The sequence below is a fragment of the Acanthaster planci genome, linkage group LG06, assembly GCF_054643075.1.
Source record: "Acanthaster planci isolate LZ-2023a linkage group LG06, COTS_SCS, whole genome shotgun sequence".
NCBI classification, from domain to species: domain Eukaryota; kingdom Metazoa; phylum Echinodermata; class Asteroidea; order Valvatida; family Acanthasteridae; genus Acanthaster; species Acanthaster planci.
In genome coordinates this window covers 18,741,216-18,756,625 of record NC_141782.1, presented here as the reverse complement: position 1 = coordinate 18,756,625, position 15,410 = coordinate 18,741,216, and the positions used below count along the sequence as shown (strand labels likewise).

General features: G+C 42.0%; 1 protein-coding gene across 3 annotated transcripts in view; it reads left to right on the top strand.

Moving 5' to 3' along the window:
- LOC110983278 (uncharacterized) overlaps nt 1–14,742 on the top strand; it is a 55,076-nt gene extending 40,334 nt beyond the window's left edge. For 2 of the 3 annotated variants that reach the window (XM_022242410.2, XM_022242408.2), the window contains exons 44-48: nt 8,213–8,557; nt 9,507–9,620; nt 10,136–10,298; nt 10,783–10,879; nt 11,209–12,431. In XM_022242410.2, the coding sequence (XP_022098102.2) occupies nt 8,213–8,557; nt 9,507–9,620; nt 10,136–10,298; nt 10,783–10,879; nt 11,209–11,390 (901 nt within the window). In that variant the 3' untranslated portion in view covers nt 11,391–12,431. Of the gene's footprint in view, nt 1–8,212; nt 8,558–9,506; nt 9,621–10,135; nt 10,299–10,782; nt 10,880–11,208; nt 12,432–13,438 lie in introns of those variants that run through there. The other variant, XR_015425584.1, reaches the window with a different exon arrangement.
- The last annotated feature ends 668 nt before the right edge of the window (nt 14,743–15,410 follow it).

Genomic DNA, 15,410 nt, shown 5'->3' with positions numbered 1-15,410 from the left:
TACATGTATTTCCAAAGATGAACTTGCTTTGAAAATAAATAACACTTGCGTTCTTGCATTCTGTTCAATGTATTTTCTTTTCCTTCCGTATTTCATCATTTGGGTATAGTCTTCCATGGAAATCTAATTGTGAAATGAATTCAAGTTTTCCTGGAGTCATTCCATGAATATTGCAGTATAGTTACACTGGTTCTTTCTACTAAATTGGAACTCTTAATAGATGGGTCGGGAACTGTTACATAGCGCTGGAGCTGCAGTGGTACATGTCCATAGTTGGAAATATAAAATGTGTCATGCAAGTGCAGTTGAAAATATTTGAAATATCAAAATATTGAACAAGTATTTCCACATGTGAGGTCACAAAACTGATCTGTCTGTCTGCTTCAGTTTTGATTTTTTTAAGGTAAAAATTCTTGCATTTGTTGTGTTAGAACAAAGCAAGTTTTTTTTGCATCAGAGTTACCCATGTTGCACGCATATACTTGGCGGCCAGTCTACATGGCCCTTGCACTCATATTGTACATTATGGTCTAGTGAATTTCCAAAAAATTTAAGTTTTAAGTTCTGAATAGGCTAGAATGATGTTCAGGCGATATTTAAGCCCTACCATATTGAAAAAAAATTCCAAACAACTTCACCCAACCTACAACTGGATTGAAATATTTCCCCCAAAGTGCCGAGTCAGGGTGAACCAGCTTATTTTTTAAAAGGTTTTTCAGCTCTTGACTAGTTTTTTCCCGTGGAATTTCTCTGGTTTTTCTTTGATTTTTTAAATAAAGTAAGCTTTAAATCCTGTGTGCAAAGCTCAAAGCTGCTCCTTCAATTTTTTTCTTAATTGTCCACTGAATGACTGTGATCCTGTCGTTTGACCATCAGAGAGAGTATGCCTTGTAACATGCGTACATGTTTGCCTTTGCAATGGTCTACTTTAGGAACATATCAAGGTGATAGAGGGCACCTACCCGCCATCCAGCATTGACATTGAGGCCGTCTGCAGCCGTTATTTTGCTCTGTGTTAAGTTATTTGAAAGTAGGAACTTGTAGATTGCCTAATATATACTCTACGTCCCGAATTTTTGGTAACATGCTGCAAGTGATGTCCATCAGGCTCTGCAACGATCGCAGTGATCTTCTATGACTGACCTTGATTGGGCAGATTTTGTTACCAACCTTATTTTGAGAAAGAGTTGCATCTCTTTTGCTGTCAGAGTAAAAATTGCCGATCTTCTCCTTCCAATCAGACTTTCACCATCGGAGATGTTTTCTTTCCCTTGCCAGTTTGTGGTGATCAATTATTGCCATCTTGCCATCTTTGGGTACAATGTTGAAATCAGTGAGTGTTGCAGTACGTTTGCAGCAGCTGCTCAGGCTCTGTGACTGAGTCCATACCCGTCACAAACTTAGGCTAGTTTGGTGTGTATTTGCTGTATGTTCACACAATGGTGGGGCTCATATTTAATATTAACGGCGTACTTGCTGTTCTTTGTCTCAATCGTTTTGCTCCTTGGTGAGGATGAAAAGCCTGTTTGATATGACGTACGTGTAGATGAGATGCTCCCTGGTTCCCTTTTGGGATTGTTTCGCCAGTCATTATCCAGTCTTGTAATTTTCTCCCTTCATTCCTCTTTGTTTCTTTCCAACAAAAGCTTTTCCCAGAACCTTGTTTTTGCGACAATCCTTGTTTAAATGGCCCCAATTGCAGTCTGTTTTACAGCTCTCTCTGTGATGGATTGTGATACGGTTATCTCTGTAATCTGGAAGATGGAAAGCTCTACGTTTACAAGTGCAGATATCCAATAAAGGCTGGGCCCATACTCCTTGAATCTCTTAATTTTGGACCAAACAGCATCGGGTGTATGACTGCATTTTACTCCCCTGTTTGTACAATGTTCTTTGCAAGTGCATCTTCATTGGATGTTTTCATAGCAGCACACTGCCCGATCGCGATCTCTTCAGTTGCCTCTTGAGTACAAATCTCACTCATCACAGAGTTTATCTGTCGGGAACGTTTCACTTCACCAGAGCTCAGTATTTGTTTATTTGAACTCAGTACTCTAGTCTATGAAAAAACAAGAGAGTTTGTAGCATATCTGGTTCTCTTCAAATGGAACCATCATGATGAGCACAACCAGTAATAGTTACTTTTGCAATCTATTCAGTTTCTAAAGAGCACATGTGTAGATTGCATGTACCTATATGCTCTTGTGCAGCCTTGAATATAATGCTAAAGGCCATATGCCCAGGCTATTGACGACAACACATCTGAATCAACCTTATTAGGATCCTTTGGGATTGTTTATTCAAAGGAGGGACAGTACATGCACAAAACTACCCAAAACACCACATCTGTATATTGACCCAGCTCTTTGGAAATCAAGCCTGGGGACCTAAATCTATGCACATTTTATACCTCAACTAGTAAATGACATGGGGAAAGCATACCGTGTGACCAGAATACAATAACGTGCAATTCACCATGACTCGGCACTTTATGAGATAAATTTTAATCCATTTTTAGGTTGGGCAAATTTTTTTAAATTGTTAAATTTTTTTTCAATGTCGTAGGTCCTCAATATTGCCAGAACATCATTTTAGCCCATTTAAAACTTAAAGTTCCAACATTTTTGAAATTCACTACACCTTTAATTGTACATGTACCCGTGAAAGATCCTGACCGAACCGTTCGCCATAGTTCATTTACGAGTAGGATTTTCCCTAACTCTTTAGCCATGATCATCAGTCCTGCATGTATTTCTTTTGTATTCAAAGCAAATTTGCAATTTTCAGTATAAGCGTACAAAAACTTTGGGAGCTACATGTATTAAGGGGCACAATTAGTGTGCCTGATCGTTTGGTATAAAGATGTTCAGCATAGCAGTGTGCTCGATATGCATAAAATCAAATGTAGTTTTAAGGACTAGCATTTTATGCAAAGTTCTTTGCAAGCATGAAATTTAGTTTAAAACACGAGTTGTTTCAAGTTGGTCTTTATATCTACAACTGTTGCATTTGCAGTAGCATTACTAAACTACTGACATAAAAATTGAAAAGCTTCTTGCTCATGAGCATTGTATGCTGTTCTCTTGCAAAGTTCGAGTGTGGAGGTCATCGACTTAAGAGTTCAGCAGATAGTCTTTGCCTTTGAAATTAGGAAACTGGACCAGGCATGTGTGTTTGCTCCTCTCCGTTATGAAAGGCAATCTGCTTAGTGATCACATCGGTATTACCTGAATCCCAATTCTGTTACCACCTTGTGCTGTGGAGCGACAACTGAAAGCCATCTTCAGGCCTTCCTGGAACCGCTTGTACTTGAACTCGTAGATGAGAGGGTTGACGACAGAATTGAAGTAGAAAAAAAAGTTGCCAATCTCCCTCAGGATCTGGTACTCAGTAGAACCACAGAGGGCAGGCAGGTGTTCGTGTGGACCTGCAGAATACAGGCAGATGATAGCCACGATGTAGGCTGGGGTCAGAAGAAGTATCAGAGCTCCTAAGACCACGGTCAGCATGCTGGCAAGGCGCTGCCCAGCAATTAAGAGATCGTTGGCTGCTGCCCTGGCATACTGCCTGGTCAGAGCTTGTGCTTGGCGTTTCAGGGTGACTTGTATCTTAAAGTACGCCCAGACCATCAATCCTACAGGCAGCAGGTAGGCCATCAGAAACGTGAAAACAGCTGTGGAAATTGCAAGCACCTTGTCGGAATTGATCACCGGCCTGCAAATCTCACCGGACTCCTCGCTGGCCCTGCTCCTGAACAGAAACGGTACCGGGAGCAGCACAGACAGCGCCCACGTCAGAAGGATGCAGAGCGCGACTTTCACCGGGGTGACTTTGGCTGTGTACCTCAGGGGCTGCACTATGGCGACGTAGCGCTCCCAAGTCACTATGCACAGGCTCAGGCATGCCAGATTGGAGCAGGCCCAGCTGGCGAACCGGCTCTCCAGTAGCCGGCAGAAGAGTTCCCTCCTCCAGCCGCTGGCGGGGACGTAGTCGATCAGCGCACAGCTGGGCAGAGCCAACAGGTAAAACACAATGCACTGCATGCATGATATCATGTCCGCCACAGCCAGATGCACCATCAGATAATTGGTCATGTTGTGTAGGATTTTGACGCGTACAATTACAAAGCACACCAAGAGGTTTCCTAAGACACCAGTGACTCCTTCTGCTGTCATAAGTGGACATACCCACCTGATGTGAGTGGGATCCACGTGGTCAGTATCGGTCATCTCTGTAACATTTTCTGTCTCCATAGTGTTGGCTGTTAATGTACATGTTCCGAGTCCCGTCAAAGAAGATTGACATGTCACATCTACATTTGCCACCTGTGTTCCTTATGCCAAAACTTGCATCTTGTCCACTTGTGAATACAGCAGGCCACGTTCAGGTTAGCGTAAAGTGAAAGCAAGCTAGTATTTGGCATACTAATCCCAGTCTTTACTTTGTATTGTCATTTTTTTAATTATCAGTACAATTTTTCAAAATGTGCCAAGGGGGTTGTTTGTTTGCTCCGGCAATTTACGATCAGTCACATGTTCAAGCTCAACGATCTCAACTTTAGGGAAACAGAAGTCCATTTGCTCATCTCCAAACCAACGTCATGCACAAGGAATTTTGACTGGAATCCACTGGCAGCTGGAAGGGATCAGCAGTCGCCGTCACAGTCATTCCCTGTAGTTTCTGCATCCCAGATGGCAGTTGATCCTTAAGAACTGGCAAACCGGTGCCGCACTGAGAGTAGATGCAGCCCCTCTCCTTCCTCACGGAGATCATTCTGCATCAAAGTGCTCTGCCTTAGCTTATCTGACAACGCCCCAGTAGACTTTATTTCCCATCCACTCACCCATTCCCTCAACCAGCAAGTCATCCGTCAGTCTGCTGACAGCCCAATTCCGTTTCGGTTATCTCCGTTCTCCAACCATGTACGGCCAACTCGAGTATTTTGTAACAAAACCTTCTGCAATCAACCAACCCACTCAATCCAGATGATTAAATACGCATAGACTTTGAACTGACTCCCCTCCTATGCATTCTCTCTCTCGCTCTCTTAATTAAGATTAATTCACTGATTTTTTTGGGGGGGGGACAGATTGGTCTTGATTTTTTTGGAAACCACATGATGTCCTCCAGGGGTTTATTGCAGTCAAACATATTGCCGCAAAGCCTCTGTCCTGTCGGAGGGTTCACTACCACCCACTAGACTTGTTAGTTTACTTCGTACCTTATCTGTGGGTAATTCCAGAAATTAGGGGTTCATTTCTTTTGTGTGTCCCTGTCATATCTGAAATATGATTTTATAAGTTCAGAACGCATTTCCTAATTTCCAAGAGTGATGAATTCATGCAAATTACCTGCCAAACAAATACTAATAGTTTGAAATCAATTCTGGTAATATTTCCATGTCAAATAGCAAAGGTCAGATGTAACAGGGACACAAAAATGTCACACTTTTGGACCCCTAATTTCAGGAATTAACCCCTATTTATGTTTTACTGTACATATGCATAGAGTGTAGCACTATTTTAACTGAGTTTCAGTTTTTCTGTGTCTTGTTTACTATTTACTTCAGTTCAAGTGGAAGTAAGCATCGAAAACGAACATCTCTAATCTGTGAAGTTTATCTGTAGAAAAATAAACAAAACAACTACACCCCCTAATATGTTTATTTTTGCCAGACTGTTTGATGATTGAATGCAGATGTTTACTACCAAAGCAGATCTAACCATTGGCTGATAGCACATAATACCTTGGTCTTGTTTACTTTATATCAAGAGCAAGCTTTATATTTGGCGTTGCCAGCTAATCCCGTAGAACATGGGCACCTGGACATATTGATACTTGTCACTGGAGCTGTTTCCAATGATCAAAGAAATTTTTCAGAAATGGAAAACTCAGACAGTGCTGTCTTGATGGCTGGTGACATCAGAAATCTTCATTCCTTTTACATAATTGCCGCTGTTCCCAACTTCCTACATCTACGGAGCACATGAACTGCCATTACAAATCATCGAAAAAGAAGAGAACATCTTGCAATAAAAGCCACCCCAAAAAAAGCCAAACTGTCAAAAGCCGCCTTTTTCATCATCGTTACTAAGTAATTGTTTAATAAGGGAATAAATATGTGCTTGGCCAGTCTTAAACGTGAATCAGAAGTCAATATATGATGGATTTCCAACAATATTGGTCTAGAATTTTTCTGTCATTTTCCTGAACACACCCGTCCATTTATGGTATATCCCTGTGTATGTATTCCAAAAGAATCTCCTCAAAGGACTTGGCATGCGCTTGTTGAGCTGCGCACACAGAGACTCTTGACCAATCAGAATCAATTAAATTGTCTCATATCCAGGTGCCAGCGCATGGTTTATGCAGTAAGCGTTATCTCTTCTCGGCGGGCATTATCAAATGTTAACACACAGTCAAGTTGCAAGTTGTTGAATAGGGAGACTGAGATATTTATGAATGTTGGTTAAATACCAGTACTGAGTGCCATAACTTAGAACTGATTCCAGACGTGAGCAATGGGGCTACTCAGATGCCAAGTACCGATGCCACTCCCCTAGCTTTAGTTCATAAGTTTGTTTTCTGGGATTCCTGTAGAGAGTTGGTTGCCTCACTTTTGCCTGTATCAAATGAGCACCTGTGTAAGATAAAAAAGAAAGTCGATCCCGATTGTTGCAGCATAATTTCATTATAGCGCCCTCTAAAGGTGAATTTGTGTGATCAGCACACATACCAGAAACTTCTTTCCACGTGATTTTGCAAACGAACGATCCACAACAAGAGCAGCCTTTTCTGGCTAATTAAAACCCTAGGAATGCAACAGTTGGTAAGATTAGATAATTCTCCCATATCATAAATCACCGAAGAAAAGATAAAGGGGAAAAGGTCAGAAGGGGGAATGGACGAAGACGTTGCAACATTTGTAAATAATGAAGGATCATTGCTGGTTCTATGTATGTTCCATGTTCCGTGGAATTGCATGTGCAGTGTATTTACATGTATATTTATGGTCGTTTGGGTTCTACACAACGAACACACTAGGAACGTACATGAAGCTTAACAGAAATTATCAACTCTAAATGTAGATGGTCATTTCGAATGAACCACATAAATGGACACTCCGTAGGGTTGATATACATGTATTGTTTCTGGAAGTTTACATGTGTTTGTTGTCAGCAAATTGCAGTAAACCACTGACTCTGGACTTGTGTGTTGAGGGCTGCCATTAAGGGCAGAAAGTAAACAGCTTCTTCAGGCTTCAATTACGGCTGAGTTGTTTCCACGGAGTTCTTTGTCAGTGTGTTCACACTCGCATTTTTCCTCATGTAACTGAAGAGGTTACACCAATCACGTGATTCCATGTAATTATAAGCCATGCAGTGACACACTTTCCTCCCAGCTGGGTCCAGGGGGGCCGATGAATTTTGGCCTCCCCTCCTCCCCCAAATAATTGGGCCTAGATCCGTCCTTGAGCTCCACCCCATATTTTATCACCCTGTGTCATCTATTATGTTACATGGCAAGTCAGTATTTTTTTATTTTGTCACTGTGAACACTACCTTGTAACCCTTAACCTCTCCTGTCTTGTTCCTTGACTTATTTCCTGACTTTGGCTTTGATTTTGTGGCAGTAACTGTTCACTTCATGATCCCACACAGACTGTACTGGCTTGGTAGGATTATTTGACATATTTATAAGTGTTTACTTTTAAAAAGGGAATGGCAGATGGGTGACTTATCAATTACCTTACCAATCAACTTGATGCTGCACAGTCGCAGCAATTGGTGGTTTTGTGCAAGTGTTTCGCTTTAGCTTTTTATAATATTTGAGCCTGAAAAGTGAATAAATTACACGATATCAGCCTTGTGGTCAGTTTGATGGGGTACTTCTATTGAGTTCAGGTTAATTGAAAAAATGGGATATACAAAGTCAAAAGACTTGATTTTCTTACAAAAACTAAAAAACAAACATTACTATAAGCAATTTCAGAGTAACAAGTGATTAATGAATTAAAATGTTTCAGTGTAAGAAAAAGGACTTTAAAATAGAAAGAAAAGTGCACGAAAAGTGTCAGTAATTTGGGCATATTAAAAGACAGAAGGTGCAGTCAGTAGCATATGCTATTTAAAGTCAAGGTTCACGTGCGATTGAGGTCATCAGTTGATTGAGGTCATCAGTTGTTTTACTGTTCCAAGTTTATTTTTCACAGGCAACTGATGTGCATGAGTCATTCTGAGACCACCCATCGGCTGCTTGTCACATTGCATATTCGCCTGATAGAGCACTCCAAGACCCAGACTGACCAATCAGACTACATCTACCAGCCCGGCAACCAATCAGGTTGCACTGCCAGCCAGTTGACCACCGGGGCTGCTACCACTGCTAACCTGTCGGGCCCCACACCATCACCGAATCACAAGCCACAGCCCGTGTCAAAGGTCATCAGCATTGAGGAGGTGACAGAGACGAGAAAAAAGCTAGAGGTCGAGAAAGACGACGACGCCTTGGCAGACATGCCACCTCTGGAGATAGATGCAGCTCACGTGCTGCCAAAGTGAGAATGACCTTCTTGGCTTTTCAGTTTTAGCAGAGCTAGCAGGTTAAATATTGCCCAAAGAGTATTCCACACTAGGTATACGCCACGGTCATATGTGTGCATTTGAATATAGAAGTACACAGGAAGTTTCCATGGACTCTATTTTAGCCTCATGTATTTAACAAGGAACATATTTTGCAAAAGTTATCCACCTTCGAGAACCTCCATACAAGTAACAATCAGTAACTTGTTCAGCACTTTTTAACCCCTTGACAATGGGAATTTCTTCCCGAAAGCCGACTCCAAGAATTCCAGCCTCGCTTGGTCACTAAGGCCACCTGCCAAACCGCAAATTCTCGGTTTGTGGCCCTGCGTGCTCTGCACGCTTTGATTTACACAGTGAAAAGGCTCATTGTTCGGTGGCATGAGGCTCTACTCACCCTTCCACATTCCTGTTGCCTCTTTTCAAAGTGGGGACTGTTGTGAAGCTGGTGATTATGATGCGAAATCGGTCTTTTCATTTCTGGGCTTCGCACAAAGACCAATTACCATGTATACAAGAGCCAGGGTCTGCCTTCTTTCACCATGTTTGCTCGAGCGTGGGTCGAGAATAATCGCTGAAAAGCGGGCTGAGGATCTCAATTTTTACGGTGTGTCTAGCCGCCTCCCGGTGCGAAGGGGTTAAAGACAGTTTTGTCTTAAACGTTTGACTTTGTCCCTTGCTAATGTAATTCAATAAGTACTGTTGATCAAGAGCAAGAGAAGAAAGAATTCTAGGGCTTGTTTGAGCTGGACTCTGGAAACTTGATTGTACTCAAAGAGCAAAACCAACCTTAGAAGCTTGCGTCTCCATGTTGAAGAGCTTCTGTTGCTTGGAGTGTGCCAATTGAAAGACTCCAGGTGAAGGAAGAGAGTCAATGTGAGATATTTTAAGATCTTTGGGGGATTCATTTTATGCTATTTGCAGAGTGCATCCTAAGGTCCTGTGGTCCCAGCGCTCCAATTCGGTGGTCCTCAGTGTGCAGCTCCGAGGGGTCTTGACCTTTGACCTGGACGTGACCTCAACCAGTGTCAGTTTCAGGTGAGCCACCAGTACATTAAACTGCTTTTCTTTCTGCAGCCTTCAAAATCTGCCCTGAGGTGTTGAAGGATTGAGCCTGGGAATTTCATTTGACGTGTTGCTTGGATTGGTTTTCTACACGGTACCGGTAGTGGATTTTGGAAGGATTAGGGAAGGTTTCTCATGCAAACAGCCCCGAGAGTCAGCGTTGATGCGTTCTGTCCTCTCAGTGTGGGATTTAGAGATAGCTTTTACAGAGCAAAGATGGTCCTTGTGTGGGAACTTGGCATGTGGGTCCACAGCTTCGCATGCGTCTATTATGCCATGTGCTGAGCCCATGTAAGCAATTTCTATTGGAATATACAATCTTCTTGTACACGCCATGTGACCCTGTCGCTTCTTAAAGGTTGCTTCAAGTCAAGGCATAGTTTTCCATCTCAAACTAGTTAATGAAAATCCAACTTTTGTTCCTTTCTACCTTTAACCTGTCTTCCTTTCCTTTGCCTGTTATTTCTCACATTTCTCCTCAATTCCAGCACCATACTGGACGAAACCAACTATACCTTCAGCTTGGACCTGTACAGTCGCGTCAGGACGCCAGAGCACACTGCGGTCACCTTGGGGAGCGAGGTGTTGATCACTCTGTACAAGGAGACCGTGGGAACCAGCTGGTCCCGTCTGACTGCCAGCAAGGCCAAGGTAGACTGATTGGTTTTTGTCTGCACGCCAGTGAACTGCATGGCTTGAGTGGTGTGGCTTTTGCGATGTGTCAGTGCAGGCTCAGAGTTGCCAATAAAAAGTTGCAGAGTTGTACAAGGGCTCCTTCTCTCGCTGTTCAGGTCTGCTGACAATGTCAAAGACTGGTGCAGGCTTGAAAGACTTTGGGATGCTAATACTAATGAATCCTCCGGGAGCCTGTAACTTTTTCACTACCTTTGTAATTGGGATTAAGAATCTTGGATGGCATGTTGAAACTCTGTGCTTTGAATAAAAACTTTCCTAGTTTTTCAGCTTTGTACAATTCCAAATTCTTCCAATTACTCTGCATAAAAAACTTCTGTGTGTATTACTTGGTCATTCCTGTAGCTGTCATCAAAAAACTTGCATGCTCTGTCATTTAATGTATTCATAACTCCTAACCAAGTTTTTGTGTATGTGCTTTTTTTTTTAACGTATTTTGCAGTTGGCCTTTGTTGGTGTCGACTTTGAGCGATGGACATTAGAGGATACTGACTCGGATGACGACATCGCACAGCGGTTTGGCATCAAGAAGAAACCACGTGAGTGTTGCCATGGTAACAGGGCTCGTCGAGCAAAACTCTGAGCCATTCCATTTCTAAACTGCTTTCAGATTTCCCAAAGACTCCCCGACAAGTACAAAAAACAACAGCAAAATGTGAAGAGTCCAGAATGCAGTGATTGGTTTTGGGGGATTAAAAAAATAACTATCAGAAATTATTGCTCATTATAGGGTTTCTGTCATTTCTCATTAAGTTTGTCTACATAAAATCATTTCAAGTTCTTTTGTTTTTTCCACTATTCAATTTTTCTTACAATGTGTATGTTCTCCCCTTAAATTTGTGCCTTTTAATCTTTTTGAACTTCGCAGCTCTACCTCATCGCCCCAAGACCCGACCCAGTCAGAGTGGCATCCCCATTGCCTCGGTCCCAGAGCTGGACACCTCAGAGAGCTCCGACTCCTACTTGGAGGTCTCAGATAGTGAGGAAGATGCAGAGTTTGGCTTTGCCAGTGACCATTCAGACACGGTCGACCAACCACCTTCCTCATAGTGTCCTGATACGGATGATTGGGGAATACTTCAAGTGTAGCTGCAGTGAATTTTTCTTTGGCGCAACTTCTCAGCAATTTGTTTGTACTCGTTCTCAGTGTGTGAAAACCGCTTCACTGAGGGCGATGTTGCCGTGATGTCATCCAGGGAGACAAAACTCAGTGCATTGGTTTTTCTGTTCAAATTGTGAACCCAGAAGTTGCTTGCTGAAAATGTGTGAGAAAGGGACGGATGCTTGTTTATTGCCATTAGAGATGCCACCTTTCCGGAACAAAAAACAAAAACGGGAATACGTTTATTTTCACCTCGAATGCATCTCAAGTTCAATGACAGCCACGCACTGCGTTCACGCATGCATGTGAATGTGTAGCTCTGTCCCTTAGTAACCTTACAGGTAGTGGACACCATTGGTTTTTTGTCGTCATTTCACAAAATTGGCTGATTACGGTGTATAATATTCATTGCAACTTACATTCCACTCACTTGTTTCATGTTTGAGTCAACTGCTTTGTGAAAATTCGAGGAAACAGTGCGACATTTTCAACACTTAAATTGAAGGAAATTTATCTTGCGTAAAATCTATGGGCGTTCCTAGTGCAAGGGAACAACATCTGCGGGGTCAGAGTGAGAAACAGACATGACAGGTGCTCATTTCCTTTAAGAAGGAGCAGTTTTCAACGGCTAGGAGTAATCAGTGAATTTACCTTGGAGTAACGTGCGTCCTCGACAATGTAGCATTGCGGATTCATGGAAAAACTTCATCCAGGAAAGCAGCAGTCAACTCTTGTTGTGACACCGAAATGGGCAGGTCTACATGGTAATACACGGTTTATTTTTAGCTGCATTTAGGTTTATCTGTTCATTAATGGAGACTCCCACAACATTTGCAAACACTACACAAAAGGAAATTGGTGCCTGTTAAAGGATGTGATGTGCGAAGTGAAATTAACTCTTTTACTATGGTTGGCCGACCGCCGTTATAAAAGAGAACAAAATTTTAGATTTTCTTGAAAACAGCAGCATTCTGGATGGAAATATTTTACAGACTGATTGAGACTGTTATGTACTTTCTTTCAAGTAAGATATTGCAGGATTATACGGTAGTCCGATATTCAGGATTTTATTGACAGTGTCCGCTATCTTTAACGACTTCCTGCCGGGGACTCCGGGATCGGAGACGTATGGTTTATATGGGTGGTCGGGGTCTCTGAACTCGGACAAAGGAAACAGGGCCCTGTAACAAAAGACCGTACTCCGGACAAAAGACCAGGCTGCTGGGCATTACCGGCATTTTTCACTCTCAAAAGTGGCGATAATCCAGCCTTGTTTTGAAACCCTATACCGAGGTTTGGGGCATTGAGAGCGAGCGGATTACCACCGGGGACAAAAGCACTCCGCCACCGCAGCGATGAGCCACACAGCACCGCTGCACGCTAATCTGGCCCCTATTGAAAAGAGGTCAGCAGTGCACTGAGCCAGGTTCGTGAACAAAAGACAGTTATATAACATCGCACAATCTGGGCTCTGTTTACAAGGCTGCAGGCCTGGCTGAAATACTCAGGAGTCAATGAAGGTCACCTATCAACTTAGAGTAGTGCCTGAAGATTACTTTGTGTGGCTATAAACGACCGTTAAATGAAATGATGAATTTTTGAAGTATTTTGAAAACGGAAAAAATGATAGTCATGCCGGCCCAGCATCATCAAAATTGAAAAATGCCCCGGCACAAAGTGGTTAAAAACCAAGGCTGCCCAGCTTGCCATGTGATGAGACAAGTGCTGCCTGCGCCTGCAGCCTTTATGATTGTCTAAACAACCAACATAATCGTGCACGGTTTGGACTAAAAGATCTCATGTGATTCTACAGGTCTCATCAAAAAGTGGAAAAGTGGAAAGAACAGACATATTAAAAGCCATAAAATCAGTAGTAAAAAGAAGTGTAACCAGACACAGCTGCAAGAGAAGAGAACTCCGATCTTTATGCACTCTGTTCACTTTGATGTCATTTGCCACAATACAAAAAAAAAGTTTTGTTGGTTTTCTTTTTTAGAGCAGACCCCGTGGCGTCTTTGTGCTTTGCACATAAACAACAGTGACTCAGCAAAGAAGAGAAAATTTAGCACAGCAAACTCCATTAAACTGTTGGACTTTTTATGTACAAACCGGTGTAACATTCAGGCTTCTTTCCTTTTAACATTCTTTCCGGGGATGACATCAGAGTTTTGGTCATGAATATGAACTTCTCACTAGCATACAAACGAAAAAGACTGGAAAATACCCTTGGAAATGGCGAAACAAACATTGAAAATAAGAATACACTGAGACACAAAGGTGTGTTTTGGAAGGTTTGTATTAAAGTAAATTGATTGCAGCTATCCTTTATGTAAACTGCAATGCTGCGTATATTCCAATGTGCTAGTATTCAAGGTTTTTGTTCATTTCTGTTGTATATTTTCACAAGTTGTCAGTTAGAAGAATGCAAACACTGCATTCTGGGGTTAATAATGATTTCCAATCTGTTACACATTCCTCGTTGCAACGGAATGTAGAGCTGTTATTTTTATAAAATTCTGTAGAAATTGCTGATTTAGTTTTATACCTGTCATAGTGCCACCTTTGAAACCAAAGATGATGGAGATTTGTTCTCTTTTCAAGTTTTTTGCCTCTATTTTTTCAACTGAAAAGTTCTTTCAACTGTCAGTGAACAGTGTTGCTTTCAGAGACTGTTGGGGCTTTTCCATAATGAAGAGAAGCAGCTTTGTTAACTTGTTCTAAGAAGTGGCGATGCTAACTCTTTTGCTATTTCTGCTGCTGGGTTTGCTACAGCTGTAGTGACCAAAATAGCTGTTGTGGTCAACAAGAGGGTCTCCTGTGACAATTTTTAATTCATAAAGACATTGCGGGGATTTTCTCCAGAGTGGCATGGAACATCTGCTGTATTACATGTGCACGTACGGAAATCTCGGGCCATGGTTTGGCCAGTGCCTGGTGGTTGTTGAAATTTTGTTACCTTTGAACCGCTCTAAAGTGTCAGTCGACGTCTACTGTCTCTGGGCAACACAGAGGTCAGAGATAGTAAGCAATCAGTCGGTGATCTTCAGTGATATTGTCAGTCCGTCACAGACTAGGTTTCGGATTGGATGATGGGACTCGCATTATGAAACGTCTTCTCGAAGAATGGTCATCTCAGGGAATCCTCTTGTTTGGGATTTTTTGATCCGATATCTTCTGCCTAATTTCTAGATTTATGTTCTGCTTCTAAGATCCTTCTTGTTTTATTTCCATTATGAATTTATTGGTAATCTCAGATAGGAGAAAAATTGATGACATTGAAGGTGTTTTAAGAAGTATTTATCCAATTTGTGATGAAGGAATGTTTCGTTGTTGATAATTGGTGTACTTTGCCACAGCCTGCCCAAGAGGTAAATGTTGTCAGAGCTGGCTACTTTTGCTCCTTAATTATATTCTTTTCTTGGAAAAAACTCTACCTTATTACCCTAAAAGAGCCTGTTTATTTTGGCTCATCTCACAGCTAGGAGGGGGGAGGGTTTCTGACGCCTGCCTCGCTCGATTTTTTCAAAACTTGGGTTCCCTGTAAAGATACTCCCTATCATTGTAAATGTGAAGTTTGAATTCAGTAACTTTTTTGATCGAAACATTTCAAGTTCAAAGCTATATGCTTGCCGACCCACATGCATTGAGCACCAGCATGGAAAAAGTATATATTTTGGGCTGACCCATCTCGGAAAATTACTCGCTGCGCAAGAACGGTATGTCTGATTTTCACAACATTGATGTCAAAATCACTGAAAAGGGTTACTCTAAAAACTCCTAAAAGTTGAACTCCTGAAAAAAATGTACTGTGGCAATATCGGGAAAAATGTTGAAGGTGGCCTTATGGGGGGGGGCAGATTCCAGGCTCCTTTAGGGTTAAGAAGTTGCTTCAGTGAGGTAAAAGAAAGAGAAAATGTGAAGGTACACAAAATGTACCAGTGTTTGGATCTTTGCAGAATAGCTCCAGG